Source organism: Arachis stenosperma, chromosome 6 (genome assembly GCF_014773155.1).
Source record: "Arachis stenosperma cultivar V10309 chromosome 6, arast.V10309.gnm1.PFL2, whole genome shotgun sequence".
NCBI lineage: Eukaryota > Viridiplantae > Streptophyta > Magnoliopsida > Fabales > Fabaceae > Arachis > Arachis stenosperma.
Window position 1 is genome coordinate 136,762,986 of NC_080382.1, and position 18,450 is coordinate 136,781,435.

Sequence of the window (18,450 nt, forward strand, 5' to 3'; positions counted from 1 at the left end):
AATAAATTGCTGCTTGTGTTGCTGGGGCGCATTCCAATCCAAAACATTTTCAAGATCAACTGCAAGTCTTAAGTACGATTATTCTCTCTCTACCTATGATTCCGACCACGATGGTAATTGGTTCTCTGATATGAGTTTCTTTTATTCCTCTTTAGCTTAATTTCATAATTTTCATATTTTTATTGAATTTTTATTGTTCATTATAAAGATGTTAATGTGCTATTAGTTATTATCTACCAAACAAAGTCATATGAAAAAACTGTTAAAGAAAGAATTTGCTGAACGTGCTCGCAAATACTAATGGAAAAAGATCTAAGTTGCTTGCAATTAAAGGTATGTTTGAAAGATTTTTACCGATTAGTTTCAAGAGATAATAAAATAAAAACACTAGAAATTAATTTTTGTATATTTTGTTTAGATACAGTGTATAAAATACTAATGTTATATACATATAGATAAAATTAAAATATTATATAAAATGATTAAAATAGTCTAATTTTAAATTTTTTGTATTAAATACAAATTAATTTAATAAAAATAAGAATACGTACGAGTACAAAGGATTATAAAAAAAATTAGTTTATGAACCAACAAAACAAAAATAATATTTGTAAAATATTTTAAAAAAAGTATGCAGAATAGAAAAAGAAACTCAAATTAAGAAAAATAAAAAAAAGAATAATAAAATAAAAAAATATTTTGGACAAAAAAATCAGACTTATCTTTTGAGGATAAGACTTAAAGTTAAAGGATAAGATTTGTCTTTTCTTCGGAGTGTGTATATTTTTAGATGTGGTTGCTTTTTATTTTGAAAAAAATCAATGGAGATAGAGAGTGTTGAAAAATGGAAAGGAAAAACCTCGGCTAAACTAGAAAAAGCAAAAGCAGAAGAAACGTGGACAATAGTGAAAGACTTCTTCAACCTGCATAAATGGTACCCCACACTCCCCACGTGCTATGGTGTCCATGGAACCAACGGTGAGCCCGGCTGCATACGATACTGCGCGGGCTTCGGCATCCCATCATCAGACAGTTGTGGATCTGAGAGCGTGAGCTGGTCAAAGGAGAGGCTGGTGGCTGTTGATGATGCTGACCGAAGTATCAAGTACGAGATGGTAGAAAGCAACATCGGATTCAAGTCGTACGAGGCCACCGTGAGGGTCATTAAAGAAAGTGATGGTGGCTGTGTCATTCAATGGTGTTTTAGCGTCCAACCTGTCCAAGGTTGGGTGTTTCAGGATTTGCTCATCAAGTACCATGACGGCCTCAAGCTTATGGCTGCAAAAATCGACGCTGAGATTGCTAACGAGGTCATCCCTCAATCGTAGATTTTTTTTTTTAAGAAATACCACTTTTTTATATGATATTAGCCGAAATTCGATATAATACTTTGTTTTTATATTATTAAAATTTAGGTTTAGAATTGATCGAGAGTTGGTTAATTAACTATTAAAAATGATAAATTTTAAAATAAATGTGCTTTCTTTTTGTTGCTTTTTACATTTTAAAATTCTAACCATTTAAATAACTTAGTTTAAAGGATTTTTTATTTAAATAAATTAAAAAATATTTTATTTATTAAAATAAATAATTTTAAAATGTATTACAAAAATACGTCATTTATTCTTATTTCGATAACGAGATATAATAATTTTTAATATATTTTTTTACACAATAAACGAAATAAGTGTATTTTTTTAATTTTATATATCTTGTTTACAATAACAAAATACATTAAAAATTATTTAAAAATTTATCGTGTAAACAAAATATATGTATTTATAAATATAAAAATATATATTTTTTAAAAATAATAAAAAATATTAATAATTTAAATTAAATAAAAAATAAAATATTTTAAACAATAAAAAAATAAATAATTTTATTTAATAAAAAAATAAGTAATTTAAAAAATGTAACACTATTAAGTTGAAATAAGTAAAAGTACTAGCACCGTTCAAGTGTCTTGTTATCTTTTCTAACTATCCATTATTTACACTATTTTCTCTACTTCTATTCATTGTCTATTATTATATATTTTTAAATGTTTTATGTACTCTCTTGAGTATTAATTTTTAAATTTAAATTATATATTTAAAATTTTATTTATTATATGAGAATATGTAAAAAATTATATATATTTAAATTATATATATTAATATTCAAGAGAGTACATAAAAAATTGTCAATTAAAAATCATATTTCAATTAAAAATTTAATAAACAAATTATATCTCAATTTAAAATTTGAAATATTATTTAAATTAATTTAGTATAAATTCTAATAAAAAACCGTTAGTGAATGGAAGTAGTAGAAGAAGCAATAATATTAGAGTATATACCCATTTTGGTCCTCAAAGAATTTTTGATTGGATATTTTAGTCTTCAACTAAAATTAATTACTCGATTGGTCCTAACAATTAATTCTGTCAGTCACTTAGGTCCTTTACTCCGTTAGAGTTAACGGAAGACAAAATAGTCCTGACAACTCTAACAGGAACAAAATAGTCCATGATCTCTTCTGTTCAGAAATGACATTGTTCTCTCCCAATTACCATTATATTTCGCATAACACTAGCAGTCTAACACTGGAACTTCAAACAACACAATGCACACTTTATAAATTTAATGTTCACAAAAAACAAAATTATCAACTTCTTCTCAACCAATTCATACTCGAAAAACTAATGCCTATGTCTCTCAATTAGTTATCGTCTTCGATGGATCCCATGAATCTAGACAGCATGTCTAATTTGTTAAGACCATCCCCTCCTCCTCTGCCCTATCATCTCCATGACCACATTGTCCACCACTCCAATCGCTTCTTATAGCTTCTTCTATGAACCAATGTTCAGTAATCGCTTCAGTTTTCATATGAGCTACAATGGCGACATTGCTCGTTGTACTGATAGCTTGGATGCGAGGTCGAAGCTGTCTGCCAACTTGGACTCTGGAAAAAAATGAATGAAGCACTCGGTGTCTATTTTAAATGAGAATTTGTATATGATGTCGAAGGAGAATCTTCTCATGATGTCCTAATGTCCAACAATCTATATTACTTGCCGGAGAGTGAAGAAAGGTGTGCCCTTGGAGTAGTTGTGGAACTTGATCTTGAGGATGTCGTGAACGTGTCGGGGTTGGAGGTGATGTTATCGAAGATGTGGAAGTGGATGTTTTTGGTGGGTGAAGTGCAGAGGAGGTGGATGTACCGGTCACAAAGATTGGTCTATGATATGTTGAGGTAGGTACGACATGTGTGACAATTATACCATGGCTTAATCTTGGAGCTAAAGAGGAGGAAGGAAAAGATGAAAAAGAAGATTGTGAATGTGAAGAAGGAGAGTATGAATGTTAGGGTTATGCGAGATATGATAAAAATTAGGGAAGAATAGTATCGTTTTCGAATAAAGGGGTCATGGATCATTTTTTCCCTTGTTAGAGTTATCAGGGACTATTTTGTCCTCCGTTAAAATTAACGGAGTAAATGACCTAAGTGACTGACGAAATTAATTGTTAGAAACCAATGGAGTAATTAATTTTAGTTGGAGACTAAAGTGTCCAATCTGAAATTCTTTGAGGACCAAAATGGCTATATATTCATAATATTAATAGTTGATAGTTAGAAAAAGGTAATCGTATTAATAATAGGCCGTTTAACGGTGTTATTTTTTACTTATGTAGATTCACTTATTCAACGGTCGAGAGAAATAAATGTGTTAATAATGTTTATTTTTTAAAATCGTGCATCTTCTCTATTATATAAGAGTAGATAATGTATTTTCGTAATAAATTTTAAAATCATTTATTTAAGTAAATAAAATATTTATTTAATTTATTTAAATAAAAAAAGTCCTGGTTTAAGTGGTCTTTGTAATGGTTTTTTTTTTTTAAATTAGGAGTAATATTCGAATTCATAACCTCTAAATAAATATAAAAAGGCTATATCATTTAAATTATAGTTAGTTGGCATATGTTAAATGTTAAACCAATAAAATATTTTGTTTAAATCAATTACGTGGATAGTTTGAAATAGAATTTTCTAACTATAAAAGAGATGTTTCTTATTTGGAACAACAGGGACAGAAATGACATATATTCTAAATTTTATTGTAGTATTATTATTTTTTTTATTTTTAATTGTGATTTGTGATGGACCACGTGTTGAATTGAAATAAGACAAAATTATAAATTGTTTATTATGTATTGATATGCCCAATTATTCTGAAACTAATGGGAGTGAATTTCTCAATTTTTTTGCAATTGTTTAATAAAATATAATTTTTTATTATTTAATATTTTTTACATTTTTTGTCTTAAAAAACATAAGACAAAAATTATATTTTATTAAATAATTGAGAAAAAAATTAAAAAGGTCGATATCAGATTACCAAATATATGTGAAGAAGCAATGTGTATAAGTATAGTTGATTTTGTATGTTTATAGAAGATATGAAAATCAAAATAAAAATAGGAGTATTTTTATCAAATATTAATAATAAACATTTTAAAGTTCTAAATCCAATAATTAGCCAATTTTTTTTTAAATTCTTTCTCAATCATTACTTAATAGTTAATTGTTAGTTAATAAAATTAATCCCTTTTTCCCTATATAAAATGACACAGTTCATCAGGTTGAAATTATAGTTTTTTTTTTTTACACACTAATTTAATTTGTTGAAAAAGTTCTACGTAACGTAGGTACAGAAGTTCTTGGGTTACCATAGTTATTATTGGCAGATACACAACCCTGATTTGAGGCTTCTGCTGGAATTCTAAGTTTTGAAACATTTTCTATCAACACTTTGGGCATACTGCTGGAAATAGATAAATCATTATTCTTCTCTGTCTGCAAAAATAAAAAATGATCAAACTCATCAAATTAATAATTTCAGTTCACTACAAATTGATTCAAAATATCTTTTTAAAAAAGATACATTTTTAAAAAAATCAATATTTTTTTCAAAAATCAAGCGAAATTAATTCTGTCTTGTGATAATTTTTTTTTACAAGTCTCTATTGTATTGTAAGCTTAAGTTGTTAGTTAGAAATACACAAATAATTCTACGTACAAGAAATAAATTTGTAGAAAAAAAAATGAGTATTCAATTCGTTTATATTAGAAAAAGGAATAGATGGAAGAAAACAGTGGATAAATTTTAAACATATAGGAGTTGTACATGTTTTTGGATGGGAACCTTGGCGTTAAATTTCTGAACATTAGATTTCTTGCTGTTTATGATAACATGAGGATGATCAGTATTAACCGATGGTTTTGCCACAATATCTTCGGTAACATCACTAACTCCTGAAAAAGAAACTTAAAACTATCACCATGTGTTTAGCACAGTACCATGAACCTTTGAAATATTAGGTAAATAAATTATTTTTGTAAATAAGTTTTATTATATTTTTTTTCTTATGTGCTATCTCTTTTTTTTGTTAATTTTTATTGTACTAATAAATTACTAAATTAATTTATTTGATTAAACGAACTTAATTACAAAAATAACTTAGTCACGTAACATCACTGAAATTTTAATTTGTATATTTTATATTTTCACACAATTTTTTTCGGTAAAGATTAGTAGATTACGTTTTAAAAAGTTTTAACAATTTCTAAAGATTATTAATATTGGATACGTTAGATTTTAACTTCGATTTGTCTTCCAATTAATTCTGTGATAGGCTGATAGCTATATACATGTGTTAAATCCCGAATTAAACACGTCATGCACGTTAACAGCAGACACGTATATAACCGAGACAACATTAATTAAAAGACTATTTAGATAACTTTTGTTTAGAGATATTTAGGAGATTAAAATTTTTAGAGATAGAGACAAAAATTTTAATAATATTTTATATTTAAAATACCATTATTTTAATTAATTAATTTTATTTTTATTTTTTTGTATAAATTAAATTAAAATTTTATTTTTGTTTTAATTTCTGTCTCTCACTTTATACCAAACAAAATACTAAAATTTATTTCTATCTCTATTTTTTAATCTCTATCCTTTAATTTCTATCTTTTAGTTTCAGTCTTTCAATTTTTATCTCTTGACGAACCGCTATCTAAAAACTCAACATGTCCAATATTAATCATCTTTGATTAAGAACCGTTGATTATTAAAATCTGTAGGACGTTAATCCTTCACGAAAATTCTGGTGAACCTAATTGGGATATTAGTCTGAAAAGTTATAATCCACAGAATTCAAGCTAAGGTGAGAATTGGGATATTTTGATGATGTGAAAATTTGTGAATAATAACACTTGATTACATACCTTGTTGGTTGTCACCATCCTTTGGTTTTAGATTGCTACGAACAGCAATTATTGGAGGCTACAAATTGCCAGAAACTCAAGCTATGTGAGAAACAAACCATGATATATACAACACGTAACAAGCAATATTATTCATCTAAAGTTGCTATTAAAATAAAATAAATTAAATTAAAGTAGGCCAAGCTAAGCATAACTAACGTTTGATTCAATTAACGTCTTTGTCTGCCGCATTTGCTGATATTTTAGAATGGTCCAGTCAAATAAATCATCATATCCTGCCAGAAAACAAAATTTTAAAATTTTATTACAATGCTAACAAAGAAAACTGTTATATTACAATATTACATGGATATATATATTAACCGATAAACAATAAACTAACATTAAAAATAGAGAAAATGGCGGCTTGGCCTGAAGTACTTACAAGCAAGAAAGCTCTTTTTTTTTTTTTAAATTTAAATTATGTGTAAACAGTCTCAATATAAGCATAATATATAAAAGAACACAATGATATCAATTTTAAAAAATATTCAATTACTAGTAAAATTTATTATTTTAAACTAATATTTTTAGTTATTAATTTAATTTTTTTAATCTATTAATATAATAATATATTTTAGTTTAATTTTTTAAATAATAATAATTAATTATTAATTAAAAATAATAAATTCTATGATCATCTGATATTTTTTATTTTTTTATTAATTAATTCATGTAAGCGTCCCATTTAATAGGATAAGAATTTGTTGTTATTATTTGTGTTTGAATTAAAAATTTCATAGGGTTTTCAAGGGAAAAAACGCTTTTAGTAGTGAATAAGCTAAAAAGTAGCTATAAAAATAAAAGGGAAGGTAATAATTTTAACATTGATAAAAGAAAAAACAATAATGAGCCACAGATATGATAAGCAACAAAATTAAATACCTTGAGCATTGAATAAATCACGAAACATGCGCTTCAAGAATCCATAATCTGGTCGTTGATCAAATGTCAAAGCATGGCAATACCGAAAGTATGATGCGAACTGCACAGGACATGACTTGCAAAGTATCTAATAACAAAATTTAAAAAAGAAAAATAATTAAAAAAATATCTCAATGATAGGTACTCCTTCAAACGCAAACTTTAGTCTAAGATATATAGTAAGCTTCAATAATATTATTAACATGTTTGGGTGGAAGAAGTAAAAAAAAAAAGTTTAAATAAATTATTAACTCGCATTTTTAGCTTTATTAAACCTAAAAGTATATATATCAAAACGTTAAAGGAAGATAGAATGGGAAGTAGAAATGCACATACATCAATTGGAATTGATTTCTTCATTTCACAAATTTTGTCGTATTTTTGTTTATTTGTTGGAGCTTGTAGACCTTGCCAAGGAAGGCTAATAAAATGCAAATCAAAAAATGAAATAGTTAATTAAAATTACATTTAATTTTTTATGAAATCAATATGTTAATAAAAGATATATACCGTCCTCTTATAAAGTACATAAGAACATAACCAAGAGACTCCAAATCATCCCGGCGACTTTGTTCTGAAGAAACAAATTACTTAAATTGAAGTAAAAATCTTATATGAATTAATTTATAGACAATAAATAAAGAAGATAAAATTGGTTTTGATATTTCTACTTACCAAATCCCGAATGAGTATTGCGACTAGCATAACGTGGAGTCCCTATTAAAAGTTTGTTTTCCCTTGATGATTTTATTGTCATGTGTGGACGTGTGGTAAAAGATAAAAATATTATTAAGTAATAATTCTAACATGGAAAATGAATTTAATTAAACAGGTAAAGTACAAGAAAAACTGAGAATTAATCAACCAACAATTTCTTTGGAATATTATACTTCGTTCCATTATTAAAAACTCTAGAGTGTAAGCTAATAAAGAAACAAAAATACTTCTTTTATTTATTATTAATATTAAGAAAACTAACTTGGAGCCCAAATTAAGTACTTCTTATAAATTGATGGAAATTATAAGTTAAATTAAATGAAGCTTCTTATTTAAGATGGAGAAAGTGTCAAATTTGATTTGAGTAATTGGAAACTTTACAATACATACATATATGAATAGAGAACGCATAGTAAAATAATATAGGGTTAATGATTCCGTGACCCTTCTAATTTTATTAAATTTTTAATTAAATTTTTATATTATTTTTAATTTTGTAATTAAGTCATTTGATGTAAAAATGTTAAAAATAATAAAATATTTTTTTAAAATACATACCGTTAAAAATTTAATTAGATTTTTAATTATAAATATCTTCAATTTACAAAAAAAATATTCAATTAATTCTAATATTTTTTATATTAAAAATTATTTAATTATAAAATTAAAAATAATATAAAAATCTAATTAAAAAAATTATAAAAATTTAATTACAAATTTAATAAAATTATAAAGTTCAACAGAATAATTAAACTTAAAATATACTATATATAAAATCCAATTCAAATTATGTATCTAATAAAGTAATAAAGCTCAATAAAATAATAATAAAGAAGCATACCTACAAGGGATGTGCTTATTTGTGATAGGGTCTCTGTATCTCTTTGCAAGTCCAAAATCAATCATAAAAACCTGTATGCTTAACTAATCACTAATATGTATGCCATATGCCAAATGGAAAGCATGACAAAAGTTACTCTTTTTACTTTAGGTGCAATTTTGAAGTATGTTGTTGGAGTAAATTTTTTTTGGTTTAATTATTCTATTCATTCTTATAGTTTCATGAAATTTATAATTAAATTTTTATATTTTTTTTAATTAAGTCTTTATAATATTTTTAATTTTGTAATTAAATTTTTTTATGTTAAAAATATTAAAATTAATAAAATATTTTTTTAAAAAAATATGTGATAAAAAATCTAATTAAGTTCTTAATTGTATATATTTTCAATTTACAGAAAAATATTTGGTTAACTCTAACATTTTTTTTACTAAAAAGAATTTAATTATAAAGCTAAAAGCAGTATAAAGACTCAATTAAAATATATATATATATATATATATATATATATATATATATATAAAGAATTAATTAAAAAAATATTAATAAAGAATTTGATAAAAGTATAAATACTAATAAAATAATTAAACTATTTTTTAATACATATTCCACACAAACCGTGTGAAGACACAAAAAAGGAAAAAGACGTGCCAAATAATATGGTCTTTGTAAAATATATTTAAAAAAAAAAAGCAAATTATTTCATCACAATTTATACAAAATTATACCTACTTTGCTAAGTCACCAAAAAAAAAAAAAATACCTGTTTTGCTTTTTTGCCAAGACCCATAAGGAAGTTATCTGGCTTAATGTCTCTATGTAAAAAGCCCTTGGAATGCAAATACTCTATCCTTGTAAGCTGAATGAAAAATAAAATAAATTAGATCAATTGAATTGATTATTAGAAGGAGGAAATGTTTATAGACAAAATTAAATTTCCACAATTATATATATACAAGAAAAATTATTTTCAATTAATTACGATAAAAGGCTTCCTTTGTGGAAACCTTAAACCTCACTAACCAATATAAATGAGTTTTAATTAATTAATTACCATTTGATCAGCCAACATCAAAACGGTTTTTAATGAAAATTTCTTGCCACAATAGTAAAAAAGGTCTTCAAGACTTGGTCCTAAAAGGTCAAGAACTAGAACATTGTTGTCTTTATCAGTGCCACTCCATTTCACTCTTGGAATACCACCTAAATTAAAATATATACATACACATCATATAGAATAAAAAGACAATAACAAAATTCATGGAAAATATTGTGATATCATAATATTAATTAATATTTTTTATGGTTAACTCACTTCCTCCTTTTAGAAGATTATATAGCTCAGCTTCATAAAGTAGCTGTGGTTGTTTGGTTTTCCTATTCTCCTACAAAACAAGAATAACTAATAATAAAGACTAAAATAGAGATATTTTAAATTAAAAAAAAAAATCAGAACCAAACAAAAAATTTTATACGGATCAAAATAAAAAAATATATATATTTTATAGGAACCAAAAGGTTATTTAAACTTATAACTTTTGTGTTATTCTAAAAAATTTTATGTGATAGAAAAAAGAGAAAAAGAAATATTATTAAAAAAATTACTTATTCACCCAACATTTGCAACTTACTCAAAATTTTTACAAGGGTAACATTTTTGAACCATATACCAAAAACTATATTCTAATCATATTAGGACTTTGCTTCTCTAATCATCATCTAATAATACAATAACTCGATTTTTTTTTCCCTAAAATTAGGAGTGAGACAAATTCGAGAGTCGAGACTTCTAGGTGAGGAATGAGAGATTATGCTATTTGAATTATAACTCGTTGACACAATAACTCGAATTTGAAAGCACAAAAGATAATGAGTTTATATATATTCATGATCTTTGAACAATGAAATTTACTCGGTTATTTCCATTTTCATTGATGTAAACATGGGAAGTAAAATAAGACTCACCATCTTAATTGCAACAGTTTCAGCATTCTCAATATGTGACCCTACATAAATACAATGAAACAATTAAACAAACAAACTATAATGTAAGCAAGTATATTGAAAAAACTAAATAAATTAAATAAATAAAACAAATGGCAATGAGAAAATAGAAAATAGAAAATGAACATAACAGAAGACCTATATGAATTTCACCAAATGAGCCACTTGCAATTTTCTGACCAATTTTGTACTTCCCTCCGATGACTCTCTCCATGAAAATATAACTAAAAAAAAAGAAGAGGCATGCAATTGAAGAATTAAATATGTTAAAGAATGAAAGAAATAGACGATTTTTTCAACAAAACATACCCTGGCCAAGGCTCAAAAATTATCTCCAAAAGAATTAAAAATTGCTATGAAAACTAGCTTGAACAAGTTCTGCTCCTCAGTATATTTGTTATTGTCTTTATCTACATTTATTTAATTTGTACCTGCCTTTTTAATTTATGTAAGTTTAACGATTGAATGGAATCAATTTTAAATTATTTGATTGATGCTAATTGAAAATTTTGATTTTTTTTTTTGTGACTAAAAAAACCTATTGTGAAAGAACACAGTTTGCAACATTTAAAAGCTGATAATGAACCTTTTATACGTTTCTGGCAGCCATTTCCTAAAAAAGAATGAATATATTGCTTATCTGAGGAGACATCATAATATTCAAATAATGTGACAAATGATCGGGAAATTTTTCCATCTATTTTGTCGATTTTATTTTATTTTCTGGCCCCCTGATATCATGTTCTACATTGATCTGTGTCCTTTTTTTTTTCTAATCACCTCTCATTTTTCATCATCAAGTACGAAATATCTAGTTGCTAAAAATATCATAACACTTGAATAAATAGATCATTCTATTGCAGATAATTAATAGCCAATATTTATATTACTATGACCAATATTAGGAAGAGAATAACACAAAATTATCTTATTTAACTTAATATTTATAATTATATATATAACATCTATAATTATATATTTATTATATATAAAATTATTTATTTATTTATTTTAACAATAATTAAAAAATACAAAATAAAAAAATACATTAAAAAAAGTTATAACTTTCTCTGGCTCCCAACTATGTCCTCAAACATTATACTTATTTTTTTTCATCAATTGATCCATGCAAAATATGCATTTGCTCTATGTATCTTACGAGCGGAAATAGATACTGGTGGTAGAAAATTATTATCATAGCCACTAATCCTCCCATATCTCCTTTTGGGTTATAAACATATTAGGGTTTATGTAATGGAAAAAAGAGAATCGATAGATTTTTATAAACATATTTGTTAGTATTTAATTAAACATACTAGATATTATGTATGTTATTTAGAATTCAATTAACATTGAAGTGAGAGAAGGACAAACATGATAATATATAATTTTTAAAGAATTAATTTGATTAATTTTAAAAATAAATTCAAAAACAGACTCATCTTTTAGAAACTAATTTCACCATTAACCCAACAAATATCAATAGGAGACAAAACAGAGCACATAGCAACCAATGGCAAGATAGTATAGTCGTTATTAATTTGTGCCGCATTGGATTTGAAATGCTTGAGTAGCAAGTGATATCAGACAATTCTATAAAAGAAGCCAATTTTAACATTCTAAAATCAACAAATCCCAATGACTGGGATATTTGGATTTGAACCTTAATCTATGAAGCACGGATTCTCTCATGGTGCCAGCATATCCGTGTCGAACACGAATCCGACACCGACACTCGGTGGATACTTCAAACGAGCGTATCGGCGCGTGTCTTCTTGCAGTGCAAAATTTTGGTGGAGCGGTCACGAATTTGAACGAGTCCTACCCAAATCTTGGTGGAGCGATCACGAATCCGAACGAGTCCAACCCGATTCAGATGTTCATGAGACGGATCTTTCTGTTGAACTGTAAATCTTCAATTGATTTTGTGATTTTATGACCCGATTAACCAATTTTTTCTTTATAATTGATTCAGATGGACTTGGAGGAGAAAAATTAATATATTTTCTGTTAGCGAGATGGCAAGATTAGATTAAAATTTTTTATTTTTTTTAATAATTACGTAATTTTAAAAATTTTTTATGCAATTATATTTACTCTTATATTTACAATATGATATTTTATTAATTTAATATATTATTTAAAAATTTAATTCACAACGTATCCTAAACGTGTCGTATCCAATTTTTTATAAAAAGAACGTGTCGGCGTATCCGTATCGTGTCGTGTCCGTATCGCGTGTCGTATCGGTGCTTCCTAGACCTTAATTAAAAAGTCAAATTACAAAGCCTAAAAAATTGGCATTCAATGTAGCCTTAGGTTGTGTTTGGTTAGTGTCCTAATACAAAATATATAAATATCTTATAACGCAAATATCTTCTATTGCATTGAGACGAAGACAGATAGATCTGTGATGCTAGAATTCACTGTCTCAATGTGCATCTCAAAAAGATACTAATGTCTTCAAATTTTAGTTGTTTATCTCAACCTTCCCTTCATTCCGAACGCAGCCTTAGTGCAGTTGCCTATTTACCATTTACATAATCGAGAAGGTGCCGATCAAGCTCGAAATGCCGAGAAAGAAAGCCCTGTATATGATAACCCATATGGTATGATCAAATTCTTTAGTAATGATAATCAATGATCACAAGGCATTAGGAACTACCAAAATGACTCTCATTCTACCCAAAATCAAAGGATGAATATTCAAATACTCACTCACCAAGTGATATGACATAATGAAATTAAGGAAAAAAGTTTTGAAGTAAAAGGATAGATGGATCAGTTGACCTTTATCTTACAATTACATCATATTCAAGTGAATATTCAAAATAGCGACTCAAGTCTCACAAAATCTGTGTGTGTGTGAGAGAGAACTATACCTTAGTAATTGTAGGGTTAAAGAATGTTGCTTCAAAATCCAACTCTGGAAAGCGTGCAACTTCAGCAGCATTCTCAAATAAGATATACGTCGGTAGCTGGCCCATGAATCCTGACAGTCAGAAAACTTCATAAAATGCCATATTTCTGATAAAATAACTGAAGATCGATCCGATAACAGTAAGCAGAAGTGCAGAACGCAATTCGATGTTTGAAATAGAGAGAGAAAAATAGATGTCATATATCAATATTATTTACCACCAAGAGATATTCCAAATTTTTCAGCAGCATTTGGAAAGAGTCCGAGATCAACTATCCCAAATGATAAATTTTTGTTTGAATATCTGCCAGAGAGAGAGTGTGAAGGCAATAAAAACAACTCATATCAGGCCAGTCTAAACAGTGTCGATTTAAGTCAAAAGGCAATAGAAGCATACGTAATTGAGAGCTCAGGAAAATGCCGACTTGAGCGAATGCAAGAAGATGAATATGAAGCACAAAATTCTACCTGCCAGTTCATGGAAGTAAGAAATGGATAATTTTTGGGACAATGAAAGAGATTCTAAAATATAAGAATGGCATGGAAACATTCCTAACAGTTCTGATGTAATCCTTTCAAGTTTCAACAACAGTGGGTGGTGTTTCACGCATTAAGAATTTAAACATAAACAACTAGTAAATGACCCGGTACAAAAACATAATTCCTTTTCACTCACATCATTAACACCACAACAATGAAATAAAGAGGAGAAATTTTTTCTTAATGGTATTAGATTGTATAATCATAGTTCTTTTTCCCCAACAAGCTTCCTATGTTTGTTCAAGGTTGCCATCAATGTCATCTATACCAAGAACAAAGTTAGCACATGTTTGGAATTAAATTGTTAAGACAGAAAATTTTTTTGCTTGATGTACATATGGTTATCATTCCCAAACAAGCTTTATTTGTATACATGAGGTTATCATCAATGTGCATATAACTAACCCGTCACAGATCTTCAACAGTTAAGAGTTTCATAAAGAATTTTCATTCAATTCACAGTACTTACTAGCCATAATCTTGATGTGCTCCCCTCTGTCAACAGGCCTTCTAACTGCAACGGTGTTAGCTTGGTAGAAGCACCTGGATGAATCAATTATAGAGAAACAGAATAACATTAGCCACTACATTAAACGAGAACGATTTCTTGTATATATTTGATACTTTCATCTATGACAAAGTTTGTAAAATAATGAAAGCTAAAACATATAAGGAAAATCTCCCAACCCCTTTTAACAGTACCTAGTCCTTCAGATGGAGGTTGCTGTGTTAGCATATGTATCACTGCAATACAACATGGTAGTGTGAATCAGAAAATCGATAATTAACTTTCAATAATCATCCAACGAACTACTTGGACTTATAATCAATTTTAAACAGATGAAAACTGTATTATTGGTTAATATATTTGAAGGGAAAGTATATAAGTTGTTGCATTCTACAAAAAGAAAAGGGAAAATAAGCAGCAGCCATACTTGAGCTTACTTGTATTCCAGGAAGAAATGTGGAGCGAACAAAATTTCAATTACAAGGCCAGAAGTATATACTTTACTTAAAAAGCTCAGTGTAACACGAAACTACCCACCTAGAAATACAAGAATATACCAAAGAGCTATGCGGCGATCCAGTGTAAAGGCAAGGGCAAAAAGACAAATCTGGAAAATGAAAATGATAGAAGCTGAGAAGTAGAAAAGATGAAGCCACAGATATTGTGCAGCAAACAATATGCATGGACCGCATGGTCTACAGTACATTAAGCACCTTAATTGCTGACAAATATTATAGCATGACCTATCTAAAAGTCAAATAGATTCTCCACCCGAAAGGTAAAAAGCTTTTGCAAATGCATCAATCCTCATCACCTTGGCAAGAAAAAGAATATCAGCTATAAATGCTTCCCATGTTTCTTCTCTCACTGCCTGCAATGGATAAAGAGATATACTTGAATATACACATGTCAAATGTCATACCAGTCGTATGTGAGACACCAGTTGATGTACCATATCCATTCAAATTAAAAAATTACATTGCCCCTCAGAAACAAAGCCAATTTAGAGAGTTACTTAAAAAGGTAATAGAAAGTGAGATCGTGATCTTGTGCATAGCAGCATTAAGTTTTTTACTTTCCTATAAAAAACAGGGAATTTTTTTACTTATGGCATTCTCAAGGGTTAGAACAGTTGGTAATCTTAGTACCAACAAATCACATACTTGTTTGAAGAGCCTTTTAATGGTTTGCATTTTGCACATAAATTTAGATGTTAATGGAGTCATTTACACCTTTTCAAACTATTTGGTACAACTGCACAAGACAGTTGATGTTTAAATCCTGAAATTCACAATCTGATGTTTTTCTATGAAGAATTCATACGAAAGCAATTTGTTTCCTTCAATAATTGTTTCATTGGGATCATTCTAGTTCTTTCATCTTGTAAACTTTTAGGTAGCTCTGGATATTGATGTTGAATGAATCATTGCATTCAATTTATGTTTGAGTAATATGACAAATTGACAATATACTTTCGATGCAATAATTTTGAAAATAGATAACAAATTCTATCTGATTTCAGTAGCAGGTACCTTCAAGGCAACCAGCACGGCAAACACCAACACTGTCAATATTTCCTGCAAGTAAATGTGAGAGATGCAAGAATTAAGCAATTTGTAAAGAAGCAAATGAGAGAGAGAGAGAGAGAGGGAGAGAGAGAGGTACGCGACGAAGAAGACTTAGGGTGAGCTGAGGTGTTAAGACTTGAACAGCAGAGCTACGAACAACCAAATAGGAGAAGAAACATAAGAAATGAAACAGGTAGTATGGTTCTGAAGCCATCTTATTCAGCCACTGTTCCATATTACCACTGCTTTCCTTTCCCATCTAAGCTTGAGTACGGATCAACCTTACTCTGTGCCTTTTTGTACTTCTGACCACGCAATGCATTGAAATATTAGGAAAAAAGAACCCCCCCCCCCCCCCCCCCCCCACAAAACAAAACAAAAAAGTGATTATGCAACTTTGATAACCAAACCAACAATTCGAAAGAGTATTCATCAAACACATGAAGCATTATTTCTGCAAAGGAGGAATCATATTCTTTCTACTTATGTTAATATAATGGGGGGTGGGGGATATTGTTATGAGCAAAGTCTACTCAGTATATAAAATGAGATTTTGTTGTCACGGCATACTATTAAAACTAGAGGCGGTAGATCCATTAGCCATTCAAGTTGTGAATTGTGATTATGGACTGTGCTAAAAAAAGCACATCAAGTTGATGGTTCACGGGTCACAACTGTAAATAGCTCCTGCACAACTATAGTCTATAAAAAGCTCAATCCACTTACCAATTAGAAATCATAATATTTTTGACTACCCGAAACTCCTATATGAACTAGCACAACAACATAACATAACTAGATCGAGGTATATTAGCCTTGGAAATAACCAATCAGGGATAAACAATATAGTTCTTGCCGAAACAGTATAAATAGATCAACCGAGGTAACCAATCAAGGTTCACTAATTACAAAACTGAACTCTTTAGCTCAAGACAGTACCAATGATTTGCCGGGAGATACAAAATGAACACAGGAAGCACACACATTTCCCAATTACAAAGTTCATCCATTTCTTATAATGCCCCCCAAATCAAATACACTGTCAAAAGTTATCCACTTAAACAAACCAAAATATTCATTTATGACAACGTCTATATAAAAGAGGAACTTTAAGCATGAAAATTGAATTAGTTAGTTAACACGGAAACCATCTTTGTTTGGCCAAATAAGTGAAATAACATGAACACCTTGAAAGAAGAACTCCCCAAGATACCAAAGATCAGAACACGGACATTAAAGAAAGAAAAATAGATTTGTATCAGCTTATGTGAATACAGTCATTTCTCTGCATCCCATATATCAACCTTTAAAAAATAATAATAAAATAAACAAAAAACCCAAGATTTTACATCGAAACTACAGAAAACAATGAACGAAGAAAAAGAAAGAGACAGTACCACAACATTTCATTTCAATTTTTTAAAATAATAATTGAAAAAAAAAAGCATTACCCTAGTAAAAACCTGCAAAAAACTTTCCCAAGATTCCTGTACTACATTTCTTGAATCTACAGCTTCACTAAAATATGCTGTTGCTTTTCATCTATTAAACTGCAACGAGATTTAATCATAGGAGTATATGAAAAGCTTCAGAACTAATTAATATCAAAGTCATTATTAGAACATCGTTGAAACTATCAACCATGGCGATTCAATAGCAATGAAACACAGAATTCAAACATCGATGCAGAAAACAAAATGAGAAAAGTGGAGAAAGGAGTTCATGCGCAACCGAATCACTCAATAGTTCCAAACCTAGCATCAGATAAATGTAATTGCATCAATAAAATCAAATCAGGAAAGAAGCGTTAATGAAGCTAACCAGAATCTGGTGATTAAACAGTTGAGGAGTTTGGTTCCCTCTTTTTACCCGTGATTTGAGTTCTCTTTATGTCTCTAAAATTAAAATCATTCATGAGTCATGAACCGAGCATATGCCACAAATTTGAACTCATTTAATTTTTTTTCTATATAACATGCTGAGAGATTAAATTATCTAAAAATGTAAATAATAAAAAATTAATTTAATTATTTATTTTAATAAAAAAACTAATTTGTAAAATTTTTAGAGGATAGAGATTTATTTGTCAATTTTTTTTGTTAAG

The 18,450-nt window shown here is 28.2% G+C and overlaps 3 protein-coding genes across 6 annotated transcripts; 1 reads left to right on the forward strand and 2 right to left on the reverse strand.

Annotated features, from left to right (window-relative positions):
• The first annotated feature begins 800 nt into the window (after positions 1-800).
• On the forward strand, positions 801-1,475 carry LOC130932639 (lachrymatory-factor synthase). Its single transcript, XM_057862008.1, has one exon. The coding sequence runs from the start codon at positions 822-824 to the stop codon at positions 1,326-1,328; it is 507 nt and encodes a 168-aa protein (XP_057717991.1). The 5' UTR covers positions 801-821; the 3' UTR covers positions 1,329-1,475.
• Positions 1,476-4,609: 3,134 nt separating this feature from the next.
• On the reverse strand, positions 4,610-11,209 carry LOC130932638 (uncharacterized). 2 transcript variants are annotated; one of them, XM_057862007.1, is made up of 15 exons: positions 11,120-11,209; positions 10,949-11,034; positions 10,772-10,812; positions 10,122-10,191; positions 9,861-10,009; positions 9,570-9,665; positions 8,807-8,877; positions 7,924-7,985; positions 7,759-7,822; positions 7,585-7,669; positions 7,210-7,336; positions 6,484-6,560; positions 6,286-6,343; positions 5,195-5,304; positions 4,610-4,845 (listed from the first exon to the last, which is right to left on the reverse strand). In XM_057862007.1, exons 2-15 carry the CDS (start codon positions 11,022-11,024, stop codon positions 4,666-4,668), a joined length of 1,266 nt encoding a protein of 421 aa, XP_057717990.1. In that variant the 5' UTR covers positions 11,025-11,034; positions 11,120-11,209; the 3' UTR covers positions 4,610-4,665. The 2 variants fall into 2 exon arrangements, with proteins under 2 accessions (XP_057717990.1, XP_057717989.1); XM_057862006.1 differs by having other exon boundaries at positions 5,177-5,304.
• Positions 11,210-13,005: 1,796 nt separating this feature from the next.
• Positions 13,006-18,279, reverse strand: LOC130936762 (uncharacterized). Of its 3 annotated transcripts, XM_057866915.1 has the most exons (12): positions 18,168-18,273; positions 17,798-17,896; positions 16,444-16,651; positions 16,311-16,355; positions 15,593-15,649; positions 15,316-15,385; positions 14,973-15,014; positions 14,740-14,813; positions 14,128-14,198; positions 13,949-14,034; positions 13,693-13,802; positions 13,006-13,398 (listed from the first exon to the last, which is right to left on the reverse strand). In XM_057866915.1, the coding sequence occupies exons 3-12, from the start codon at positions 16,603-16,605 to the stop codon at positions 13,336-13,338; spliced, it is 780 nt and encodes a 259-aa protein (XP_057722898.1). In that variant the 5' UTR covers positions 16,606-16,651; positions 17,798-17,896; positions 18,168-18,273; the 3' UTR covers positions 13,006-13,335. The 3 variants fall into 3 exon arrangements, with proteins under 3 accessions (XP_057722898.1, XP_057722897.1, XP_057722896.1); XM_057866914.1 differs by lacking the exon at positions 18,168-18,273 and having other exon boundaries at positions 17,798-18,160; XM_057866913.1 differs by lacking the exon at positions 17,798-17,896 and having other exon boundaries at positions 13,007-13,398; positions 18,168-18,279.
• Between the last annotated feature and the right edge of the window lie 171 nt (positions 18,280-18,450).

Coding starts and splice junctions, on each gene's coding strand:
- LOC130936762 (XM_057866915.1), bottom strand. CDS start 16,605: ATGGGAAAGGAAAGCAGTGGTAATATGGAACAGTGGCTGAATAAGATG. Junction 15,015..15,315: donor GTATATTCTTGTATTTCTAG/GTGGGTAGTTTC, acceptor GTTGTATTGCAG/TGATACATATGCTAACACAG. Junction 14,035..14,127: donor TTTCCTGAGCTCTCAATTAC/GTATGCTTCTAT, acceptor TCTCTCTGGCAG/ATATTCAAACAAAAATTTAT.
- LOC130932638 (XM_057862006.1), bottom strand. CDS start 11,024: ATGGAGAGAGTCATCGGAGGGAAGTACAAAATTGGTCAGAAAATTGCA. Junction 10,010..10,121: donor TAATCTTCTAAAAGGAGGAA/GTGAGTTAACCA, acceptor ATTTTAATTTAG/GTGGTATTCCAAGAGTGAAA. Junction 5,305..6,285: donor GGATGGTGACAACCAACAAG/GTATGTAATCAA, acceptor TTTCTTTTTCAG/GAGTTAGTGATGTTACCGAA.
- LOC130932639 (XM_057862008.1), top strand. CDS start 822: ATGGAGATAGAGAGTGTTGAAAAATGGAAAGGAAAAACCTCGGCTAAA.